General features: G+C 42.1%; 2 protein-coding genes across 2 annotated transcripts in view; both read left to right on the plus strand.

The window, feature by feature from the left end:
• LOC144988229 (complement C3-like) overlaps positions 1–1,244 on the plus strand; it is a 233,677-nt gene extending 232,433 nt beyond the window's left edge. The window contains exons 42-43 of the mRNA XM_078938394.1: positions 751–895; positions 1,031–1,244. Of these exons, the coding sequence (XP_078794520.1) occupies positions 751–895; positions 1,031–1,172 (287 nt within the window). The 3' untranslated portion in view covers positions 1,173–1,244. The remainder of the gene's footprint in view (positions 1–750; positions 896–1,030) is intronic.
• Positions 1,245–22,147: 20,903 nt separating this feature from the next.
• c3a.1 (complement C3a, tandem duplicate 1) overlaps positions 22,148–26,398 on the plus strand; it is a 28,528-nt gene continuing 24,277 nt past the window's right edge. The window contains 3 exon segments of the mRNA NM_001105082.2: positions 22,148–22,237; positions 22,946–23,141; positions 23,233–23,395. Of these exon segments, the coding sequence (NP_001098552.1) occupies positions 22,161–22,237; positions 22,946–23,141; positions 23,233–23,395 (436 nt within the window). The 5' untranslated portion in view covers positions 22,148–22,160.

Genomic DNA, 26,398 nt, shown 5'->3' on the forward strand with positions numbered 1-26,398 from the left:
CTTTAACCATTTCTTATTGGTCAGACTGATGGCATGTGATTAAGCCTCCAAGAATGATTGGTGGAGACTGTTAACGGGGCGGGACTTTTCCAAAAAACAGCTGAAGCTGCAGCTAAATCGCGGTACCATCATCGTCATCAAAGTGTCTTTAAACAAATAAAATAAACACAAAGAAAAAAAGGATTTTATAATCTTTCATATTTCTAACTACTTAGTGTTTTATTAGGGCCTGTTTGGATGAACATAGAGCTGAAATCCTGGAGATGGAAATGTTTTTAGATCAGTTAATGAGGGCAATTTCCCGCGGCGGCACACTGGTTGAATAACACTGGGGTAGAGAATGCTAAAGCTCTCAAACTTTAAACACTTGTCAGAGTGATTTATTCTAAACAGTAGAGGGAACTTCATCTTTTTATGGTTGTGAACCATGGCCACTAACTTTCAGCTGCTGATTCTTATCAATTAATTCTCCACACAAAAGTTCGACTTACTGTTGGCTACAGAAACAAAGTTCCCACTCTATTAACAGGATGGAATGAGTATCAATAACTGTTCATGCATCACACTCCTCACAATGAGGGACACAGTTACAGTATACGCTTTCTCTATGTCAGACACATTTGGACTGGATTGTTAATCTCTTGTATTGGCACAAAAATTTGTGATAGTCTTTGCCTGTAATACAAGTTTTAAGGTTATTTTTTTCTGTAAGTTATCTCCTCACACACACATTTCCCTTTGTTGTTACAGGAAGTACAGATGTTGGCCCCATGGGAAAACTGCGGCCATTCCTCAGTTATCCCCATTGCAAAGATGCTTTGAATCTGCTGAAAGGTAAAACATACCTGATCATGGGATCATCCAGATATATCCACAGAGATGAAAAACAACAAACGTAAGTTTGGTTTATGCAAATCAGTGTCCACTTGTATCCCCATACAACTCATGACTTAAACTCACCTGTGGTTTTCACTTTAACCACAGGTTTAATCAAGATTTAATTGTTCGTCCACTTCTTCTTTGCTTTCAGATATCAGTACGTCCTTGGAGAGAGAACTTGGATTGAGTATTGGCCAACAGCAGAGGAGTGTCAAGGGGATGAACACAGAGCCACATGCATGGGCTTAGATGAGATGCTAGAACAGTTCAGAGTGTTTGCATGTCAGCAATAAAGAAAGAAAAAACTTCTCCTTTTTGTTTTTTTCTGTCAAACAATGTATGCAGAATAAAATGTACCAACCTGGGCTATGTTATTTGGGATTTTGCTTCTATTTTGCCAAATAAAAACCTGCAAATACGGTGGCCCAGAAGGGTCACAACACAACACATTAACTTTATACACAACACACTAACTTTACACACAACACATTAACTTTACACACAACACATTAACTTTACACACAACACATTAACTTTATACACAACACATTAACTTTACACACAACACATTAACTCACAACACAACACAATAGCTCACAACACAACACATTAACTCACAACACAACATATTAATTCACAACACAACACATTAACTCACAACACAACACAATAACTCACAACACAACACATTAACTCACAACACAATAACTCACAACACAACACATTAACTCACAACACAACACATTAACTCATGGCCCAGAAGGGTCACAACACAACACATTAACTTACCTCACAACACATTAACTCACAACGGAAGTAAAGCAGCAATTGAAGTGCTTTTATTCTGAAATTTCTACTGGGCTGAGCAGCTAACTACCTAACAGAAAGTAATGTCACAGTGAGCTGTGGAGGGAGCATGTTATTGCTACAAGAGAAGCTAGCAGCAGTGTTGCCAGAAACTTTGTCTTTACTACGGTTCTCCTTCCTCTAAACACACACAATATGAACACACACTCCTCCCTCCGCTCTGACACCCCCCTCTGTCGCTGCACGCGCGCTCCTCTCCTTTTTTCCGCTCCATCCTGTGTGTGCGTGTGTTGGGGACTGCACGTGCCTGTGTGAGAGGACGGAGCGGAAAAAAGGAGAGGAGAGGAGCGCGCGTGCAGCTCCCTCCACAGCTCACTGTGACATTACTTTCTGTTAGGTAGTTAGCTGCTCAGCCCAGTAGAAATTTCAGAATAAAAGCACTTCAATTGCTGCTTTACTTCCGTTGTGAGTTAATGTGTTGTGAGGTAAGTTAATGTGTTGTGTTGTGACCCTTCTGGGCCATGAGTTAATGTGTTGTGAGTTAATGTGTTGTGTTGTGAGTTAATGTGTTGTGTTGTGAGTTATTGTGTTGTGTTGTAAGTTATTGTGTTGTGTTGTGAGTTAATGTGTTGTGTTTTGAGTTAATGTGTTGTGAGTTATTGTGTTGTGTTGAGTTAATGTGTTGTGTGTTAAGTTAATGTGTTGTGTGTAAAGTTAATGTGTTGTGTGTAAAGTTAATCTGTTGTGTGTAAAGTTAGTGTGTTGTGTGTAAAGTTAGTGTGTTGTGTGTAAAGTTAGTGTGTTCTGTGTAAAGTTAATGTTTTGTGTGTAAAGTTAGTGTGTTGTGTATAAAGTTAATGTGTTGTGTTGTGACCCTTCTGGGCCACCGTATGAAAAGGATAAGTTATCAAACATTAAAAAAAACATGTCAAGGTCCAAAGAAAAGAGAGAAAATAATTAAACCTAAACCATTATAAATGGCTGAAAGTTTCTTAGAGACTGCAGGTCTGTCCATTGTTTATGTTTAGTGATGTAAAACTGAAGAAATCTTTTCATGATTCAAGAAACCTCTTACTTAACTGTTGATACTGGAGCAAAGAAATGTAGATTAGTTTCAAAGTAAAATAGGTGTCAGCATATGCTAGAGTAAAATATTAACTTTAAGGATGTGTGTATTTGAAGAGCCAAAGACACTGGAAGGAATACATTTTTACATCACAGAAAAGCATGATTTCTTATGAGCTTACAAAAAAGCTGGTAATTTTGCCTACATGCTTTGTAATAGTAACTGGGCTAATCTTCTCCCTTGATGGGTGGATCATTATATAGAGCTGTCTGTTTACATGGTCTCCCATTAGCTTACAGCCTTTGTAAACCCAACCTAGCAGCTATCTAGCCGAACAGTTTTGAGCCAGAGACCAGCTCAGACAAGGTAAACAAAGACGTACGGATCTAGTTAACTGGATGCGTCAAAATGGAGCGGAACAGGGAGCTTGTGACCTCCTCTGCATTATTTCCACATCACAAATAAGCTATTTTCTTTAAGAGCATGTTTTTGTCTGCACCTCATTAACAGCAATTTGAACGAAAGAAAAACTCAGAAATGCAAGTCAGAACTTAATTTTCATTGTAGATATCCTCCATCATCAGACAAATGCCAAAAAATCATGTTAGAAACATCTAAAACATGATTTTCTTCAAGAAATCTGTTTTAAGTTTAAGTTACTACAAATTGAAAAGGATAGCCAATGACATTCATACCTTCACTTCATTCATTTTCTTAACTGTTTTTCCCTTTCGGGGTCACGGGGCTGCCGGAGCCTCTCCCGGCCACTTGTGGGCGAAGGCAGGGGACAACTTGGACAGGTCGCCAGTCTGTGTCAGGGTAGAATGTCCACAAACACACACCCATTCACTTTCACACTCACACCTAGGGACAATTTAGAGTTGCAAATTAACCTATGAAGCATGTTTTTGTATGGTGGGAGGAAGCCGGAGACCCCAGAGAGAACCCACGCATACATGGGGAGAACATGCAAACTCCACACAGAAAGGTCCCCTGTTGATGTAGTTTTTCAGGTCCCCCAGTCGGGACTTGAACCAGAGACCTTCTTGCTGTGAGGCAAGAGCGCTAACCACTGCGCCACCGTGCAGCCATATACCTTCACTACATACCTTCACTTATGTTCTATTTAGTCATTACACTCAACTGTTAAATATATGAGATACAGTTTAGACACTCATGGTGATTGTTTAGTTAACATTACAAGAATATGTTAAAAAAAAGCACAGAATAAAAATAAATCAGCGCTCCAAACTAATGCGAAAAAATAGGAAATATATAACCAATTTAAAGAAAGAAAATGGAAAAACAAAGACTTGTTTGAAAAAGTAATACTCAACTGTTATTGCTATTTTTATAACTATAACCCTGTCCAGCTGAACAAACAGACGTTAGCTGAGGGTTTCTTGTGTTGGACAGATTTGACTGATACAATACAACATGAGTGTGTGTGTTTTTGTGTTTCATTATGTGTGTCAGTGCTGAGTGAACCTGACCTACAAGGTGTACCCTGTTTCATCCAAATACTGCATCCCACACTTAGTGCAAGTCAACAATTCCTGGAATGTGGACTGCTGCTGCATTGTGACAGATGAACGTTGTAGAAACTATAAATCCACATCCTGTGTTGGAAAGATTGTATGAAAGACCTGTGTTTTGGCTGAGTTAAAGAACACATTTTTGCCTTCACCAATTCATCACAGAGATGTGTGTTTCTTCTGAAAGCAGTTATGCTTCTTTAGTCTTTCAGATAATTGGTCTTTTGAACAATTTCTAAAAGTTCCCCCTGATGACTCAACAATTTGAGGGTGTGAGGGGAATGTTTAACAATGACTGACATAAGAGGAGAAAGATCAGTTGATCTACTTTGCAAATAGAATTTGAAACAATTTCTGAGGAATGTACGATAGCACCCTCTAGTGGTTAGAGATAAGAACAGACATTTCTTCACTTGTTTGAAGTTAGATTTCTGACTACAGATTCTGTGAAATCCTTAAAGTTGTTATTAAATGAGGTCACAAAAAGCATTTATGTAATAGAGAATGTGTAATGTGGCTTAAAGAAAACTTTAATGTCCAATTCATGAGTGTTAGTGGAGTTTCGTCCTTTAAAGTCCCAATCTGATCTTTTGATCTATTGTAAAAGTGTTCCTAGTGGTCTTTGGATTTTTGATTTTGTCATTTTTAGACAAAATAAAAAATCCTTTGTTGTTTTCTAGAACATATTTCTGCAGAGCAGCAGAAGGTCATTAGCCTCTGAGCTGTGGGCGGGACCCTTGGTGCAGACCGTTCCCCCTCTTCCCCTCCCAGTTGTTGAGAGCTCTCTGTTTACACCAGAGGTGCCCAAATTTACACCTGATCCAAATGGATCAGGAGTGTTTAGCCAATAAGGATATTCAATGGAAGCTTGGTTGAAGAACATGTTGGACATCGGCCCTTAAGGCAGGCATTTGGGCATCCCTGGTACACACGCTCTCGTGCTACCTTACAGCCCCTCAAGAACTATGATGTCATTAAATGTGGTTTATTAAACGTTAGATCCATTTCCTCAAAGTCCCTTTTACTCAATGAGTTCATTAAAGATAACAAACTTAGTCTACTAGCCTTAACAGAAACATGGTTCCAACAGGATAACTATAGCCGCGGTTACATGGGCAAAATATCTTGATCGGATCAATAGTCGGGTTAAAATCCAACCGTGCAAATGGGCACAGAAAACCTTTTTCCGATTAGAACAAACGTTCACATGGGCCACACTTTTGGTCGGAATAAATCATTTGGGCATGCGCAGTAGTGTTGAAAATACCGTAAGCGGAAATGAGTCCCGTTGTAAACAAACTGCTGCCACACATTTTATGCAGCAGCTCGGTAATATACGAGACGATCTTCCAAACGTGCTTTTTATTAATGTAATGAATATTATGAAGCGCCTGTTCGCTCATCGTTTTATTTTTAATCCGTGTGGTCAGTGCTTTTTTGTGGAAGAACGGAGCTGGAAGAAGCCAGGGTTAAGAGAGGCTAACACGCGCTAACAACATTAGCCTTTTGATGGAAACAAAATCCAGGACCATGCGGGAAAAGCTGCAATCTGCATCTTGGCTGCACGTAAACATGTGGGAATAACATCAGCCTTTATTTTGTCGAGGCACAGCTGGAAACACAATTCCATGTGATTGTTTGAACAGTTTCTAAGGACTAAGCGATATTTCTGCTTTGAAAAGCTCACACACTGCCCCAAAGCTGCTGTGTGAACTGGCGGCCTGAGCTCTGCTCGAACACACGGTCCTCCTGAAGCCGGCAGCCGCTAACCCAGAGCGGCGGGACGGCTCGCAGTCCAAATTCTCACACATAACAAAACAACAAAACGCACATGTAACAAAGCATCCTCCCCTCAAACACATATTAATAAATCCGGCTGCCCTGCTCAGAGAGGTTCACTCGGTCCACTGGCACCCGAACGCAGAGCTCGGGTGCCGGGTCCAGACGTCCGTGGGCACGAAGCGCTCCTCCCCCGCATATCCCTTGTGAGGGGTGAAAGAGAGGGGAGAGCCAGCAGGGCGAGAGCGGAGCGGCGCTTTGCACGTGGCGTCCGCAGAGCAGCTGGTCCGTCCCGTATGCGCTCCAAAGCTTTCTCTGGAGCAAAACACCGTCTATGCATGACGTAAAAAAGGGCAGTAGTGACCCACGATCGGAATGTACTGTTTACATGAACAACGATCGAATCAACAATCGGTATAACCCATCCATCTCGATCGGAAAGAAATTTTGATCCGAAGGAGTCTGATCGGGGCAGAGTATTCCGAACGACGTGTTTACATGACGCATTTTTCTTCCAATCAGGCGTTCTTTCCGATTACTTTTGCCCATGTAAACGCGGCTTATGTTAGACTGAATGAAGCACCTCCCCACACACACTTATGCTGACTATCAGAAATCCAGGAGTTCAGGGAAAGGAGGTGGCTTGGCAGTAATATCACAGTCTAGCTCATTTCTCATCCCTTAAGTAAAATATGTTTATAACATTTGAAAGTATCATGTTGTCTATAAATCACCCAAACAGGAAGACTCGAAAACTTGTTTTATTTATCTACCCCCCCCCCCCCCCCCCGGCCCGTATTCTGAATTTTTTACGGAGTTTTCCGACTTCCTATCGACTACTATTTTAGATTCTGATCAAATTATATTACAAGGGAATTGTAATATTTATGTTGATGACCCCATTGACTATTTAGAAATGCCTTTGAAGCTTTATTACATCATGTTGGTTTCACCCAAAATGTAAATCACTGTCATAAGCACACCCTGTACCTTGTTTTAACCCATGGTATAGAGATTGGCCAGCTGAGTGTCCTTCCTCATAACCCCATCATTTTTGATCACTTTCTGATTACCTTCCAGTTTACATTAGAACATGCTACTGCCCCAGTGAATAAAAACAGCTTAGAAGAACCTTATCTGATCGTTCTGTGTTTTAGTTTAAACTCACAGTTAAACCAATACTTAGTAACATGCTGAGCAAATATTCTGAGACCAGCTCCCATAGCAACAGTCCCAGTATAAATGACCAGTTCGTTAATGATGCCTTACAAGCCCTCAGGAGTACTCTTGATGTTGTTGCCCCCCTGAAACCTAAGTTGGTTAGACAAAACCGAGTAGCACCGTGGTTGAACGCTGAAACACTTTCTCTTAAACAAGTAACCTGTAAGTTGGAAATAGAATGGCGCAGCTCCGGTTCAGAGCAGTCTCTGAATTCCTGGAAACATAGCCTATTAAATTATAAAAAAAAAAGCTCTGTGTAGAGCTAGAAGCCAGTACTATTCAACCTTAATGTCAGAGAATGGAAATAATCCATGATTTCTTTTTAGTACAATTGCTCAGAGCTCAGTAGAAACACATATTCTGTTTTCTCTCAGCTCTGATGTTTTTCTTACATTTTTCGATAGTAAAATCTTAAATTTTAGATAGAAGTTGAATCTAGTTATTCCTTCTATCAGCCCAGAGCAGGCTGAAGCGGCAAAAGTGGAGGCATCCATAGAAACCTGAAATTGTGCTGGCTCCTTTGTGAAAATAAATATAATAATGCAAAAATAGCTCCGCTGTTGACAACACTGTTGTCGACATCCATTGCTAACGTTAGCTACTTCCACAAACAACGCGTAACGTTGTTCACCGTTGAGTACTCTTCTTCACATGCGGGTCATTTCTGGGTCATTTCACGGTCACACAGGAGATCACAAAAGTTAGCATTTAATTGGAAATGTGAACGGCCTTTCTGGCTTGCCTCTGCTACTGCCCCCACACCTGGCTGTGGATCCTGCCTCTGGCTCGTCTTTGCTCTGTACCTGGCCGTGTACCTCATCTCTCCTCCTGCTCCTACACCTGGCTGTGGATCCTGTCTCCAGCTCGACTTGCGCCCCCGGCCGTCCCGCCAACTATATCTGGATGAAGCTCGTCTGCTGGACTTTAAATATGTAGTTTTAGAGTAAGATAAGTTCATTCTTTTCTATGAGATCTGGTGAAGCGCCCGTACGTCCTGGGGGAGGATCCCTCCTTCATGTGGACACCCCTGAGGTTTCTTCGTTTTTTCCGGAATCGATTTTTGGAGTTTTTCCTTACCCCGAAGGGGGGGGGGGTCTAAGGGCAGGGACGAGTTTAGTCTAGTCTGTTTGTTAGTTCAATTTATTATTTTCCTATTGAGTTCTATGTATTCATGATCCTTTTGATTTTATGTTTTGCTTTTTCAATTACCGATACGAAGGCCAGCGAGACGACTATTGTTGTGAATGTGGGCTATACAAATAAAATTGAATTGAATTGAAATAAACTGAATTGAATCTGATAAAGTGGTACATTATTTTAACATGTTTGCACCTTTGTCTGCTAGCTGGGTATCTGGCAAAGGCTATAGTACCTTGGTTGTCTTCGTACACCTTTGGAAGTGCATATGGATATTCATCCATTCCTTCTAGCAGTTTTTTAAGTACAAACATTCCTGGATGGTTTCAGCCAAAGTCACATACTCACAGGTTGCCTCACAGGTAGATAGCGCCACAGTAGGCTCCTTCTTTGTTTTCCAGGAAACTAATGTTGCCTCTTCACTTAGGTTTACACAGTAACCTGTTGTTCATCGTCCGTCTTGTACATCAGAAGCCCAATCTGCATCACTATAAGCTCAAATACCAAGGTTTTCACTTTTTCTAAAACATAGAGTCTTCTCACTTGTACCTTTTTGGTATCTCAAAACATGTTTCACTGTGCTCCACTACTGTGTTTTGGGATTGCTAAAATGTTGGGACAGTTTGGAAACAACAAAACTTAAATCAGGTCTGGTACACATAGTGAGATAGATGAGGCTACCTACTGTCTCCCTGTACTTGGTAACATCACTCAGAATTTCTCCACCTGTATGGTCAAATTTCTGTTCACATGGTGTGGACGTCTGCTTACAGTTAAGCATGTCAAACCTCTCTGGGATTTTTATTGCATATCTTTTCTGTGACATGATTACATGGTCATGTGTTTGATCAAAATCAATACCAAGAAAATGTCTTAGTTGTCCAAAATCTTTCATTTTAAACCTTGCAGTAAGCATGTTCTTCACAATCTTTAACACATGATTATCACTTACTGCAATGATTACATCATCCACCCTACTGAAAATGACCTTGTCATGTACAGTTTCCCTTGAATGAACACAGTGGTCAGCTGGTTCTGTACAAACTAATTTTGGTCTAAATGATCATGAAACACTTTATTCCAGTTTCTGCCAGATTGTTTTAAACCATACAGGTTCCATACAGGGACCATACAGGTCCAACTTGTAAACCGATTTCTTATTTGTGTGAGACTTCACCTTTTACCCCTTTGGTTGTTCCATATAAATCTCACTCCTGTCCAATCTGTCTCCTGGACAGCTTTTTGCATCAGCACACCTGTCAGACTGGCTGTAGGAGAAAATGTCTCCTCATAGTCTATTCCCATCTTCTGGCTATATCCTTTTCCAACGTATCGGGCCTTATAGTTCTCTGTTCCATCAATGTTGCTTTTGATGGCATACACCCATCGGCCGCCCACAATGCTTCTGCCTTCAGGCACCTGCACTAAACTGAATGTCTGATTTTCCTTTAGTGAAGCCATTTCCTCATTCAGTGCTTTGATCCATTCACTAGATTTATCAGAGCTTACAGCTTCTCTGAATGGAACCGGTATGTTGCATGTGATTTTGTAGCAATAATCAAAGTTATTCTGAATGTGCTCAGTTTCTTCAAACAAGGTTTTAGTCATGGTACAGTCAGTGTACCTGTCTGGCTTCCTTCTTTCTCTAGAAGGGTAAGTCTAGATTCTGGATCATGCTTGACTTCTTCTGACTGTGGTGGGACAGGAATCACTTCATATTGATCACTTATATCAGGTTGTTCTTCCATTTTAACACTGTGATCTGAATATTTTGGCTTATACTCAATAAAGTTCTCTTCAGGCATTGTTAGAGTCTGGGTCTTTTGCTCTACACATGTTTTTGACAAAAAATTAACTGCTGCTGCACTTTCTTAGTGTCAGGAAAATAAACAATATAAGCAGGCCTATTTTTATCATAGCCAATGAAAGCACCCTTTTCCCACCTTGGGTCTAGTTTACTTTAATTCTGTTTGTAAACAAAACAGTCTGTGCCAAACTTTTGCATTCCAGGACAGATTAGCCGTCAATCTGAAAATGCCTCAATCGGTGTCTGCTCTATGCGTTTATTAAAACATCTGTTTCTCACCAAAGCAGCAGTCAACATAGGTCCACAACTGTGTGGGCAGATCACTTTCAATCAGCATACATCTTGCCATGTCAAAAAGAGTACGCCAGTTACGCTCTGCAGTACCATTCTGATGTGGCGAGTATGGAGCCGACGTCTCATGTCTAATGCAATGCTTACGCAGAAGGTCCTAAGCTTTTCCAGTAAACTCAGTGCCATTGTCAGATCTAAAACATTTTACTTTTCCATATGGAGCAATATCAGCCAGAAACATTTCTGTAGCCAGAACAGCCTCATTCTTATTCTTTATGAAATACACATAGATTGCACTAGAAAAATCACCAGTAAATGAAACTGCATATCTGTGACCATCTCTGGATTCTGGGTGCAGTGGTCCAGTCAGGTCAGTATGAACATCAGGCTCTCCATTTCTGGTTTGGTAAAGTTTACCCTCAGTGCACACTTCACATGTTGGAAGTTTAGCAGTTCAACCTTTGATTTTCATGACATCAACAACATTCTGCAACTACTCTAATATCTGCATGGCAACTGTCCAAGAATTTCATGCCATGTCTGCATTTCAAAGCATCCTTTACATTGGTCATCACACTGATTAGCATAAGTTCCATCGTTACCTGTGTGTAAATAATATAACCTTTCATGTACATAAATATGAAATTTCGTAACGTCTCTGTGAATCAATACATGCTTTCTTTTCTTGAAGATTACAGTTGCTCCACCATTTGTTGCTGCTTTCACCAAGAAGATGCCCTTTAGGTAGGATGGGATTTACAAGGCCTGCTTCAACAGAGCCTTCACCCATCTGCCTCTGCTGTCAATCAGACAGACCTCAGCGTCACCGCAACGCTCCGCCACCCCTTTACACTTTGTGCCATCATCCAGCTCCACACAGTGTGATCCGGCCTGGAAATTCACATCAAAACGTCAGAACTTCTGGAGATCAGAGTGATGATATTTGAAGTTGCACCACAGTCGACCATCAGGCCCTTCAGGTTAATGTCTGCTCCCTCTCGCCGAAGGCTTTGCGTGCATCGTCTTGTCTTCTGCGCCGTCTGTGTACTGCCGTCAAGCCTACCATCATTCCCACCGGGGGACAGTCTACCAGCTGTCCCCAACTTACCCCCTTCCTCATATAACCTCATATTAGGGTGAGGGGGTGGGGGGTCTAGCCTGCGATGCGCCTTGGGGGGGAGCTACTTGGCAGTGGCCCCCCTCCTATGGTTGCCGTATGGAGTGGGCCCCCCCTCTTTCGGTTTTATTTGCACCTTAGACATGTAGGGTCCTTGGTAGGAGGGGTGCTTGGACATCACTGCCAGCAAGCAGCAGATGTCCTCCTAGCACCCTACCCGCCAATTTCAACTGCACCTCAGACATTTAGGGCCCCTTGGTGGGGAGGGTGAGGGGACATCACTGTGAGTAATCAGGAGATGTCCCCTTAGTGCCCTACTCGCCAATTTTAACTGCACCCCCTTAGTACACACACCCCTCCCCCTTCAATATATACATTCCAACATAAACACACACACATGCACACACACACCCTGTCAAACAAACATACACGCACACACATTTTGCAAGGAAGGTGGGACCTGGGTCCATCTGTCCCCTACCCCTTCCCTGGTGGGGGGTGCGGGCCCCTTGGCGACGGCGGCCGTGTCCCCTGGGTGCCGGCTTCCTGGGCCCGGCGATGCTCTCTCCGCGCGGTGGGGGGGTTCACATTACACCTGAGCCGGGGGTGTTCGTGTCCCTGGGGGGTGGGTCCTGGTCCTTGCCCCTGAGCGCTGGGCCCCGCCAAACTTCCAACAGTGGCCGAGCCTGGTCGGGCCATATTTACAACACCCCTTGTGGGCCCCCTTTTTTCCCCGGGGTTCCCCCCTCCTGGGCGGGGGCGGCGGGCCCCTGCCTTGCACCTCCCTGGACCAACCGTGGGCCGGGTGGGTGGCTGCCTGGAGTGCGGAGCGGGTCTTCCTTGGGGGGTCCTGGCTCGTACCTGGGGTTCCGGGGGATGCCCGGAACTCCTGGGTGGTGGTGGGGTGCTCGTCTGGGGCTGTGGGCGTCCTTCTCCGGTGGGGCCCTGCGTTGGGCTCTCCCGGCGCGGCGGGGGGGCTGCTTTCCTGGTTGGGCTGGGGCGGCGCTCTCTTTCCCTCCGCGCCTCCCTGCTCTCTGGCTCTGGGGGCCTCGCGGCGGTCCTGCTGGCCCTGGCCTGGGTGGCGGTCTTTGTCGCCCGGGGGGCGGTTGTTCCCTGCCTGTTCCGTGTGGCGTTGGGGGGATTCCGGCTGCCGCTGCTGTTGCGGCGGGGGTCTGGGTGTGGGGGTGGCTGGGCGCTCCTCCTCCTTTTCACATTCCACCATCCATTTTAGAAGAACATAAACACTCACCTGAACACAGGTGTTAGCTCACCTTTGCACTAATAGTTTGCATGATTGAATGAATGAAAGATTTCACACTTGTTGGTTTAAAGGCATAGGTTTGCGTTTGTGAACACTATCTGTTTTGTGTACATGTTGACATGTGGACATTTTTGCAGCTAGCAGGTGTGTTGATAACATTTGAGTGTGTGTGGACAGGCCCCGCCCTTTTTGTACTACATTTGAACCGTACCGTAATGATAAACAATCAGTAAACCTGTCTGCTCTATGCTGCTTCATGGTCTTACCCCCCCCTCTCACTATCACCCCCCCTCTCTAACATCCCTCTCTTTTCTTCCCTTCTTTCCTTTTCCGTCCGGTCCAACACCAAAGATTTCCAAACATGGTTGAAATTAATAAAGTTTGGCCTCAATTACAAAAGGGGTTTATTCAGTCATACCTTTGGTTTGTCTGAAGATTAATAACCCCTCTTGTTAAAGTAAAATATGTCCAACACAAGAGGCCCTCAGCTCTCATCTGCCTGCCTAGCTGTTGGACAGGACAAGTTTAAAAAAAAAAAAAAGCCTACCGTCATTCGGATCTGTGTTGTCAAATGAGCCGCTCCTCAATTTTTAGTGCTCTTGCATTCTCAGTTTTACGGCGAACACGGCTGAAATCCCTTTCCAGTTTTCAAAATATGTTTAAAACACTGAAAAGTCAAATGAATGATTGAAAGACAAAATACACACTATTCTTATGTTAATCAAATGAAAAAATATTATGAAAAGGGTTGAAATAAGATTGGGTGTGTATAAACATACTACTATTCATTTATGTTAATTGTAAATGTAGTTTAATTATTCCCATGTGGACATGTTATTATGTATGATTTTTGAGAATCATATAGAAGTGGAGACTTCTGACAGAGATGCAATATTTGAGACACTGTAGCAAAACATTTTGCCATAGTCCAGGCCAGCAGCTCCTTTTATTCTCTTCAGGACTATTTTGGCTACTTATACAATCATTTCCAGACACATTAACAGTAGAAAACTTGAGTTATTCATGTTTAAAATCCTAAATATTTTAGATTTTCATAAAGTCCAATCATCTTTTTCTGACAGAGATGCAATATTTGAGACACTGTAGCATAACATTTCGCCATAGTCCAGGCCAGCAGCTCCTTTTATTCTCTTCAGGACTATTTTGGCTACTTATACAATCATTTCCAGACACATTAACAGTAGAAAACTTGAGTTATTCATGTTTAAAATCCTAAATATTTTAGATTTTCATAAAGTCCAATCATCTTTTTCTGACAGAGATGCAATATTTGAGACACTGTAGCATAACATTTCGCCATAGTCCAGGCCAGCAGCTCCTTTTATTCTCTTCAGGACTATTTTGGCTACTTATACAATCATTTCCAGACACATTAACAGTAGAAATTTTGAGTTATTCATGTTTGAAATTTCCAAAATTTTACATTTTCACAAAGTCCAATAGTCTTTTTCTGACAAAGATGCTATGTTTGAGACACTGTAGTTTAAGATTTTGCCATAATCCAGGCCAGCAGCTTCTAACTATGTTGGCTACAGAGACAATCATTTCCAGGCATTTTTATTGTAGAAAATTTGAGTTATTCATGTTTGAAATCCCAAATATTAAACATTTTCACAAGTAATGAGCGTCTTTTTCTGTCAGAGATGCAATGTTTGAGACACTGTAGTTTAAGATCTTGCCATAATCCAGGTAAGCAGCTCCTTTCATTCTCTTCAGAACTATGTTGGCTGCTCAGAATGACATTTCCAGACACTTTTACTGTAGAAAATTTGAGTTATTCTTGTTTGAAATCCCATATATTTTACATTTTCGCAAAGTCTAATCGTCTTTTTCTGACAGAAACAATATTTGAGACACTGTAGTTTAGGATTTTGCCCTACAAGGAGCTTTGTTTCTTCGTGCCCAGTATGTGCCAGAATGAAGGATCCTTGTCATCTGCTAGCAGGTCTTCTTAGGCCTCTACCTGTGCCCTGTCGTCCTTGGTCCCACATAGCAATGGATTTCATTACCAATATTCCTAATTCCAGAAGTCAAAAAAGTCATCCGGACCATTCTCCAAATTAGTCCATGCTTTTTCCCCTTCCTGTTTTGAAAATCAATTAAACATTAAAAGCAATGCAAGATAAAAACAATAAAATAATAAAATTCACATTAACAAGCTGACCCACTAAACATGCTCACTGGAGTTAAAAGCCTGAGTAAAAAGATGAGTTTTTAAAAGTGTTTTAAAATTACTAAAGGTTCTGGAAGACCACACATAAAAGAGAGAGCATTCCAGAATTAGGGAGCTGCAACTGAAAAGGCTCCATCTCTCCGAGTCACAAACAGAGTCCTGGGAACCATTAACCCTTGTGCTATATCCTAGGCACTTTAACGTTGGGAGTTGGGTCATCTAGACCCACTAGACAGTGCGCTGAACCTTTTTTCTTCACTGATTTGTGAACCTCACTGGTGTCCATGGATTACATGAAATCTTTCCACCTTTATCCACCTTTGTCATGGTAGGAAGAACACGTCAATGTAAGGGTGGGGTCATCTAAGATAGTACAAGGGTTAAAAGCATTGGATCTTCAGGTCATAGGACTCGACTTGGACGATACACATGGAACAGCTCAGAGAGATACAGAGGTGCCAGACCATTCAAACACTTAAAAACCAGCAGTAAAGTCTTAAAAACAATTCTAAAAGACACAGGCAGCCAGTGAAAAGAGTGTAAAAGTGGAGTAATTTGCTCACACCGTCTACCCACGGTAATAGGCAGGCCACTTAATTCTGAACCAGCTGGAGATGGAGGAGCAGAGACTGGTCAATGCCACTGTACAGAGAGTTACAGTAGTCCAGTCCAGAGAATATCAAAGCATGGACCACTTGTTCCAGAGCATGAGCAGGAAGACATGGCTTAACTTTGCTGATTAGCCTCAAGTGACACAAAATGAGACTGGACTACTGCACTGACCTGCCTGTCAAGTTTAAAATGCCTGTCAAGGTTTACCCTAAGATTCCAAAGGAAAGGAGTATCTGAAGAGTCCAGGGAAATGAGAATGAAAGGAGCTGATGGCCTGGATTATGGCATAATCTTAAACTACGGTGTCTCAAACATTGCATCTTTGTCAGAAAAAGATGATTGGACTTTGTGAAAATGTCAAATATTTTCTACAGTAAAAGTGTCTGGAAATGTCAGTCTTTGTAGCCAAAATAGTTCTGAAGAGAATCAAAGCAGCTGCTGACCTGGATTATGGCAAAATATTTAGCTACAGTGTCTCAAACATTGCATCTCTGTCAGAAAAAGACGCTCATTACTTGTGAAAATGTTTAATATTTGGGATTTCAAACATAAATAAATCATATTTTCTACAAGTGCCTGGAAATTATTGTCTTAGTAGTCAACATAGTCCTGATGAGAATGAAAGGAGCATTTGAAGAGTCAAGGAAATGAGAATGAAAGGAGCTACTGGCCTAGATAATGGCAAAATATTTTGCTAATGTTTCAAAAATTCCATCTTTGTCATATGATGCTATGTTGTGACAAATCCCAAACAGTATTGGACATTTACAATGAACAGAAATGAATGGGCTATATGGTTGGGAGTATTTTTGTACACACCCAATCATATCTCAGCCTTTTTTTCATAAATAATGTTTATTTGATTAATATAAGAATAGTGTGTATTTTGTCCTTCAATCATTCATTTGACTTTTCAGTGTTTTAAACTTATTTTGAAAACTGGAAAGGTATTTCAGCCGTGTTCGCTCAGTTCCCGTAAATCTGAGAATGCGAGAGCACTAAAAATTCAGGAGTGGCTCATTGACACCACAGATCCAAATGACGGCTGGGTTGACAGTGTCTGTGCAGGTCCTGTCCTGGTGCGTACTGCTTTTGCACAAGCTGCTCCACAGCTTGCGCTGGCAGGTTCTGGCCAGAGGTCCCTTCAGGCCGAATCTGAAGCATTCGTCCTTCGGATTAGTCTGCCCCGATCAGACCCGATCAAAATTTCTTTCCGATCGAGATTGGTGGGTTATGCCGATTGTTGATCCGATCGTGTTGCATGTAAACGGTTCATTCCGATCGTGTGTCACTACTCTCTGGTTTAACATCATGCATAAACGGATGTTACCCTCCAGAGAAAGCTTTGGAGCTCAAACAGGACCGACCGGCTGCTCAGCAGAGGCCCGGTGCGATGCGCCGCTCCCCTCTCTTACACCCCTCATGAGGGGAGTGCGGGGGAGGAGCGCTTCGTGCCCCCTGACGTCTGGATCCTGCGCTCCAGGCTCGGGTGCCGGTGGACCGAGCGAACCGTGTCTCTGAGCAGAGCAGCCGGATTTATTAATGTGTGTTTAAGGGAGAGGGAGGATGCTTTGTTACGTGTGCGTTTTGTTGTTTTGTTATGTGTGGGAGACTTGGACTGCGATCCCTCCCACCGCTCTGGGTTAGCGGCTGCCGGACGCAGGAGAACCGTGTGCCTGAGCAGAGCTCAGACTTCCAGCTCACACAGCGGATTTGGGGCGGTGTGTGAGCTTTTCAAAGCAGAAATGTCGCTCAGTCCTTAGAAACTGTTCAAACAATCAGGTGGATATGTGTTTCCAGTCATGTCCTGACAAAATAAAGGCTGATGTTATTCCCACATATTTACGTGCAGCCAAGATGCAGATTGCGGCATTTCCCGCATGGATTTTGTGTTCATCAAAAAAGGCTAATGTTGTTGTTTGGATTTTCTGAGAATGTGTCTTTTTCTTTCTGTGGTCCTTGTTCAGTGCAGAACACATCATGTTATCAAATGGCACCTCTCACCACAACACAGGAAGGCTGATTGATTACAGGATTGAAGACAACTTTGATGCTAGCTGGACACACCTGAGTCAAACATCTTCCTGTGGTCGCACCATTTTTTTTAAATATATCATAATTTTTGTCCAAACCTGTCTCACCATTTTTTCCCCCAATCATTTTGATACACAACAAATTCCAAGTGTCTGATATCATGGTTGATTATTAATACATTTGGATTTATCACTCTTAGCTGTTTTAAGATATTTAAGATGTATTTCAGATATAGTGGAATTTAATTATTTTCAATTTTAAATATTATTTATACAGCCCAAATTCACAACAACAGTCGTCTCAACCGGTATTTGTAAAGTAAACATAAAATCATAAGGATAATGAATAAATAGAATTCAATAGGAACATTCTACACTGAACTAACTAAACAGACTAAACTAAACTGGGCATCCCTGCCCTTAGAAACTCTTTCACGGTAAGGAAAAACTCCTGAAAAAAACGTATTCCGGAAAAAACAAAGAAACTTCTTGTCATGGTTTGGGTGTCTTTGCCTTAGGTTTTGCTTCCTTTTGTTTCTGTCATGTTTGAGTTCTGTTTCCTGTTTTATTTTGGAAGGTTTTCTGTATTGTCATGCTTTTGTGTTTTACTTCCCTTGTCCCAATCTCTCCAGATCATGTGTCTTGTCAGTCCTGTTTAGATCTAAGTCTTGTCTCTGCCTTCCTCTTGGCTGGTCCATACCTAGTCTCTTCCCTGACCGTCATTTCCCTGTCTGTCATTTCCTTGTCTGTCTTCTGCCCTGTTTGCCATTTTTACCACAGTGAGTTTTGTTTCGGTTTCCCTGCTCGGCAGCCCTTTTTGTTATTATAATTAAACCCCTTTGCCCTGGAACCGTGTGCCTCCCGTCTCTGCGTTTTGGGTCCTTCATGCTCACCAGCCCTCCCTACCTGACACTTCGTGGATGTCCACATAAAGGAGGGATCCTCCCCAGGACACACAGGCGATGTACCAGAACTCAGAGAAGAGAAGAATGAACTTATCTAACTCTACAACTACATGTTTAAATAGTCAAGCAGATGAGCTTCATCCAGGAGGAGTTGGGGTACTGCTGGGGACGCGAGACAAGCCAGAGGCAGGATCCATAGCCAAGTGTAGGAACAGTTGTAGAGGCAAGCCAGAGACGAGGTGAGGACCACTGCCAAGTGCAGGAGCACGGATGAACCAACTGGAATCTGGAATCACCCCCACTCTCCCAGAGGGGAGCAGGAAAGAGGGACAGTACATGAATCGCACTGAACCACACAGGGGGATGGAGAACTAAATGATAAATAAATGATCAAGAATAGAGGAGAGGAAGAGAGAAGTAGATGAGAATAGAGGACAGAACCCCAGTGCACCATACGTTCGCCAGCTTTAAACATCTTGAACCCTACTAACAACTAATGTTTCCTAAGGGCAGCATTTAAAGCACGAACAGGATGGGTCCTAAAACTGAGCCCTGTGGGACTCCGTAGCTAACTCGAGTGCAATGAGAGGACTGTCAGTTTACATTAACAAACTGGTATCTATCGAATAAATAGGATTTAAACCACTGGAGGGCAGTTCCTCTGATCTCAATGTTCAACTCCAATCTTTGGAGTAGAATATTGTGGTTGATAGTGTCAAAGGCTGCACTAAGGTCTCACAGTACCAGAATAGAAAGTAGTCCCTTTTCCGAGGCCAATAAAAGGTCATTAGAGACTCCAACTAGTGCAGTTTCAGTGCTGTGGTGTGGTCTGAATATTTAATATTTAATGTCTTAAATATTAAATACTTAATGTCTTAAAATCTTCAAAGTGGCTATTGTCCTGTAGGTGGCGGTAAAGCTGCTTAACTACAACTCTTTCTAGGATTTTTGAAAAAAGGGAAAGTTTAATATTGGTCTATAGTTGGCCAGGTTACTAAGATCTAAACTGGGCTTCTTCAGAAGAGGTTTAACGACTGCATATTTAAAAGACTGTGGCACATAACCTGTTTCCAAAGATTTATTTAATATGGTTAAAATGGATTCATTAATTAGGGGGAGGAGGGTTTCTTTAATAAGCTTAGTGGGGATTGGGTCTAACAGACATGTAATTACATAATAATTGATGCTATTTCCGCTTGACCCACAGCAGTGAAGCAGTCTAAAGGCCTGTTCACACCGGGACGAATTTCGCCGGCGATTTTCGCCGACGTTTAACGCCTCGTGACTAAACAAAGGGCACCAATGAGAGTGTGCACACCGACGCGAAAAAACGCCACGCATCAAAGCGTCAAAAAAAAAAACGCCTCGGGTTCGTTTTTTTTTTTTTCGACGCGTCGCGTAGAATTATATTAGACCAATGAGAATGGCACTTTTGCACACGTGTCTGGAGCTTCTGAAGTTACAGTAAAACACAACTTGGGGGCGCTCAAACACAAAACTGCCTTGCTGAGCACACATACCAGCGAAGAAGATAGACGCCAAGTAGCGTCTACACTGCCGCGAAGAAATAATGACGGACATTCTAAAATATCCCCGAACCAAGCACCAGTTGGAGCTACCGGTGCTTGAAATATTCATGCTTTCTTTGTATAATTCTGACAAGCGCGTAAATACTTGCTCTCTTCTTCTGAGTAAAAAGCGACTTTAAGAAGCGTAAAGTTGTGCAGCGCCACCTTGTGTACAGGAGTATTTCTGTTTACATTAAGCGCCATCTAATGTCAGGGAAGGAAATTGCAAGTTCGCTCGGCTCATCGTCAGCGAAAATCGCCTGGGTGTGAACACAAAAAACGTGGCGAAAAACGCTGGCGAATAACGCCTGGCGAATATTCGTCCCGGTGTGTACGGGCCTTAATGTTACATAGGTTTCTATGGATGCCTCCACTTTTGCCGCTTCAGCCTGCTCTGGGCTGGTAGTACGAATAACTAGATTCAACTTCTGTCTAGTATTTGAGATTTTACTATCAAAAGATGTAAGAAAATCATCAGAGCTGAGAGAAAACGGGATATGTGTTTCTACTGAGCTCTGACTGCGAGTTAATCTAGCAATTGTACTAAAAAGAAATCTTGGAATCATTTCCATTCTCTGATATTAAGGTTGAATAGTACTGGGTTCTAGCTCTATGCAGAGCTTTTTTTATAATTTAAGAGGCTATATTGCGCCATTCTCTTTCCAACTTACCGGTTATTTGTTTAAGAGAACGTGTTTCAGTGTTAAACCACGGTGCTACTCGGGTTTTGTCAGGTTTCAGGGGGGCAACAACATCAAGAGTACTCCTAAGGGCTTGTAAGGTATCATTGACAAATTGGTCATTTATACGACTGATGCTATGGGAGCTGGACTCAGAGTATTTGCTCAGCATGTTACTCAGTACTGGTTGAACTGTGAGTTTAAATTCAGACACAGAATGGTCAGATAATGTTCTTCTAAGCTGTTTTTATTCACTGGGGCAGTAGCATATTCTAATTTAAACTGGAAAGTGATCAGAAATTATGGGGTTATGAGGAAGGACACTCAGCTGGCTGATCTCTATACCATGAGTTAAAACAAGGTCCAGGGTGTGCTTGTGACAGTGAGTGGGTTCATTTACGTTTTGTGTAAAACAAACACAATCTAATAAAGCTGCAAAAGCATTTCCTAGACAGTCACTGGGGTCATCAACATGAATATCAAAATCCCCTATTGTTATTATTTCAATCAGAATCTGAAACAAAAAATTCTGAATAGTTTATCTTTGTTTGTGTGCGTCTGTGTGTGTTTGCGGAGACAGGGGGTTGTTGTCTGCATCTGGTAAACGTTCATTTTCAACATGAGAAGATCACTCCTATCAACTGAAAGCAGCAGAAATCTATTTACTGGCAAAAATGTTTCCTCTGAAACTTCCCTTGTTTTGTAGCCTAAACACCAACCTGCACATCATCCGTCATCATTCATAGAATGTCCCAAAAAAGGTAACAAGAGATCTTTCATCCACCGGCTGTTTGCAGATTTGTGAAATTCCGATTTTACGGTTACATCACAAAGTCCTGCCAGAACTCTGTCATGACATCAGGACGACTTTTGGCACCAATGTCACATGTTTACTTGTTGATCCAAAAAACCAAGCCAAGGTCAAGTTTTAGGACTCTCCCACCAAGGAAACAACAAAAGCTGACGCCCTGCAGATCTGCTGTAGAGAGCTTTCCATCATTTTGTCAAATCAAAATCTTGAAAGTTTGTTTAAAATTTATTGATTATATGATGTTTGACTTTTTCCTCACAACGATAACGTTTATTTGAATTTCTCAACTGTTTTCGGAAAATCCTGCGTTACCTTGTTCATGTTCCTCTTTGTACATTTGCACTTTGGGGAGGTTCAAGATTGCTACATAGTGAAAAGGGGATGGAAGGACAGTTGGGACGATAAAAAAGAGGTGCTGTAGAGTCCCGCTGCACACAGTCAAATGAGCAAAGTGAGGATGAGGAGGGCTCTTCAGCTGCTGCTGGCCTCTCTGGCCTTGGTCTCCTTGATGTCTCTCATCGATGCTGGACCGCTGTGAGTAACCCCCCCCACCAATACTTGTGAAAGCTTTCATAGCACAGTGCATAAAGAAGAATGCTATGCCCTCTCTAAAAATGTTTGGCTTTTAGTTTGATTATTACAAACTAGTTTTTTTTTCTTACCTGTTTCTTTATGTAAACATAAACATGAGAAACTCGTATGATCACAACAATTCATCTTTTTACCAGATTACCCAGGATCCTACAGGATAGTAGGTAATCATACAGTAATGTGCAGGATTACAGATGGTTGTACATAATGGTGTGTGGACGGTATTTTGTGCAATGTAATAAAAACTTTGGAAAATGTATTATTGTAACTTCAGCATGTGAGGTTTAGGAGTGTTGTTGCTGCCAGCATTATGCTTTAAATATTAAATGTCTTAAAATATTAAGTATGTCTTGTTTTGCTCCGTTATCATAAGGCTGCACCCCACCCCCACCCTTTAGACACACTTAGGTTAAGGGTTTGTGTACTCAGGGATAAGTATTTATTGATTATTTGCTGGATCCTATTCAAAATGATCGTGGAGTATAAAGTCCAGTGAATAGTTGTGGCTCAGTGAAGACCCAATACCTCTTACCCCCACCTCTCAACCAAAGGAAAAAGTGAATTAGAAAACAAAAGTGTGCATATTTTCAAGCAGTAATGGAACAATAAGTAGCAGGGTAAATATTTCAATAACTAATATCTGCTTCACAGCAACCTGATGTCTGCCCCTAACCTGCTGCGAGTGGGAACACCAGAAAACATTTTTGTTGAATGCCAGGACTGTAGCGGGGCGAACCAACCGGTCACCATCTCTGTTAAAAACCATCCAACAAAAGCTAAAACACTGGCAACCACACAAGTAACCCTAACCAATGACAATAACTTTCAAGGCTTTGGACAGATTACTGTAAGTACACATGTACATGGAGGTATTCATGTGCTCTCATGACTACAAAATTTGCATGTACAGACGCCACCCACCCCAATCTGGCTTTTAGATCCCACCTGGAGACTTCAGCAAGGATCCATCTGTAAAACAGTATGTCTACCTGGAAGCTGCGTTCCCAGGCCGAACACTGGAGAAAGTCGTCATGGTTTCCTTCCAGTCCGGGTACATTTTCATCCAGACTGACAAGACGTTGTACACCCCCAACAGCAAAGGTAACCCCCCACATGCACACGTCATTCAATGCTCATGTTGTAAAGTGTTCTTGCTCAGAAACTGGAAGATTGACCAACAGACAGACATCAAATATATTCACACACACTTTTGCATAAACAATCCCACAAAGGTAAACAGCCATTTACAATTCGGGTGGGCGGGTGGTTGCCTGCAGTGTAACGTCGGTGTTTCTCGGGTGGTGCCTTGTACTGGCTCCTGGGCACGTGGGGGGGGGGGCTTCTTGGGCTTGTGCTGTCTGTGCTCCTTTGACCCTGATCCTGTGGGGGTCCTTCTGACGGTCTCTGGTCTGGGTGCCTGGTGTCGGATTACTTGGGGGCAAATTCACTTTACGGATGTCTGGGGGAGGCCTTGGCTGCCACTATTACCTTGCCTTCTGCTGAAGGCTTGGTGTGACTGGACACTCCCCGTCTTGTTTTACTCCCCACATTCCATAACGTGTGTGTCTTTGGAGAGGCACAGCCCTTTTTGATAAACAGCTACATGTGAAGCTACGTATACACCGACATATGATTCATATTCAAATTCAAATTATTTGTATTTATAAAGCACCTTTCATGTCAAACAGACAGCTCAAGGTGCTTTCCATAAAAAACAAACAAGAATACAGTAAAACCAATCCCCACACATGTAATAAAATAATTATATAAGCCCCCTCATAATAAAATACACAAAAAACAAGCACAAATAAAAGAAAAATGACAGAGCTAAAGAAAAGAGAACTCAGAAGGCGCCGTCCGCCCTGTCCTCCTGTTTGCCGGGGTGTCGGCACAAGCACAACTCATCCCCAGCACCTCCCGCCCCCCGACCCCCAGTTCCAGTGCCCCCAGCATGGGCACACCAGGCCCGGCAGCCCGGAGGACCCACAACAAGAGATGCCAGGGACAAGCATGGCCAAAATCTCTTGGAGCCCGAACACTAACACCCCAGCCAAGGGTGAGAAAACACTCGTAAACAGTATAAAATGTAGAAGTAATAAAATAGGAAAGTTAAAATATAAAAACAGGTAAAATATGAAAATATTAATTAAAATAAAATAAGATAAGAGAGTTAATGCATAAAAAAATCTAAAATATAAATTAGAATAAGTTAAGACATAAAAGGACTAAAAGGTATTAAACAAATAAATATGTGATAAAATTGCATGTAAAAAATAACAGTAAAAATACCACATTTGAGATCTAATTAAAAGCTGAGTTAAATAGATGAGTCTTTAGTGTATTTTTAAAAACCTCAACAGTGGACGAGGCCCTCACATCCTCAGGCAGGCTGTTCCACAGACGAGGCCCGGAGTTTCTAAACAAGGTCTCACCGTGGATTTTCGTCTTGACCCTAGGGACCCTCAGCAGGCCCGCGCCTGAGGATCTAAGGGCTCTGGGAGGTTCATAAGCTAAAAGCAAGTCTGATATAAACAAAGGACCAAGGCATAAATCAATCCTGAAGCTGATAGGGAGCCAGTGCAGAGATTTTAAGATTGCTGTAATGTGCTCCCTCTTCCTGGTTCTCGTTAAAAGGCGTGCAGCAGAGTTTGGACTAGCTGCACGTGATTAAGAGTGGTTTTCTTTACCCCAGAAAGGAGGGCATTACAGTAATCCAATCTTGATGTAATAAAAGCATGGATTAAGATTTCAGCCCTGGCTCTAAAGAGAAAGGGTCTCACTCGATATTTCTCAGATGGTAAAATGCAGTCTTAGTTACTTGATTCACGTGTTTTTCAAAGCTAAGATATGCATCTAGAATCACACCGAGGTGACTTACTGTATCACATATTTTCATAAAGTGGTTTGACAGATAAAATTTTACCCTATCTCTCTTAGCTTCAGAACCGATAACCAAGACTTCAGTCTTGTCCTGATGGAGCTGCAAAAAGTTCTCTCCCATCCACATTTTACCATCTAAAATACAGTTTAAAAGGCTGTCCAATGGTGTTCACATTGGCCAAGCTGGGAGGGGCTTCTTTTTTTTGTTTTGCTGCTAACTGTCCCATGACAGCAACCTTGGAAGAGTCTTGGTACAAAACATCGAAGTAGTGCTAGTGCAAATCTTGAGAATCTTGCTGCAGGTTCTTTTTTTTCACAGCTCTATTCTGGTATATGTAAAACTTGATGCATTTAAATCTTCATAATAGTTTCCCCTTCGTGATCAATTTTCAAGCAGTTGGCACTTCCTTTAATTAAAAGGGATGCCATCCATACATCACTACCAAATCTGAGTCCCAAAGTTTGACCCAGTGTAATTTTCCACTCGATCTCTGTTTGTTTTGTACTTAAAGCCTATAAACAGTTGTAAAAAATTGCATGTTTGCTTGCTCACAAATATAGTAAAATAATGTTTAGCCTCAAAAGCAACAAAAATATATACAAATTCATGACTTGTGTCCATACCTAAATGACCCACTTTTGTAACATTTACATAATGTCCAGCACCAGGGGACCTCAGCTCTTATCTGTTTGCCTGTTTGTCAGTAAAGGAGGAACGTAACGAATTACAGTTCAAATATTAGTAATTAGTTATGATTACTGGACAATAGGAACCTTGTTCCTTTGTTACCTAAGTTTTGTAAGCTTTGACATTTTTTCTGTTGAATGGAACGAAACAGAGGTTAATTTAAAAAAACTGAGTTACTGGTGCACACGGAGAATTGGGGATGGATTAAAGAACAGACATGGCGTCATTGCTGTAGTCACATTGCTTTCTAAACTGGCTCAAAGGTGAAACAAAAAGAGCTGGTGTAGGGAGTCTTCTCATCCCGAGGAGCTGCAGGTGAGCAGTAGAGCCAAACCCCTCCCTGAGTACTGATGTGTCGGTTATGAATGAAACAACTCTAGAGGGCCTCTTTGGTGTGAAATACAAGAGCTGACCTTCTTGGTAGCTTTCTTTATCAATTCACCCTTCTAAGTTGCATGACTTTATTTTTCTTTCCAAGCTCCATGCTACACGTGTCTCTGGTCAATATGATGGGGGGGTTAGTGCAGCAGCGCAGA

The sequence above is a fragment of the Oryzias latipes genome, chromosome 1 (genome assembly GCF_053564925.1).
Source record: "Oryzias latipes strain Hd-rR chromosome 1, Olatipes_Hd-rR_3.1".
Taxonomy (NCBI): Eukaryota; Metazoa; Chordata; class Actinopteri; order Beloniformes; family Adrianichthyidae; genus Oryzias; species Oryzias latipes.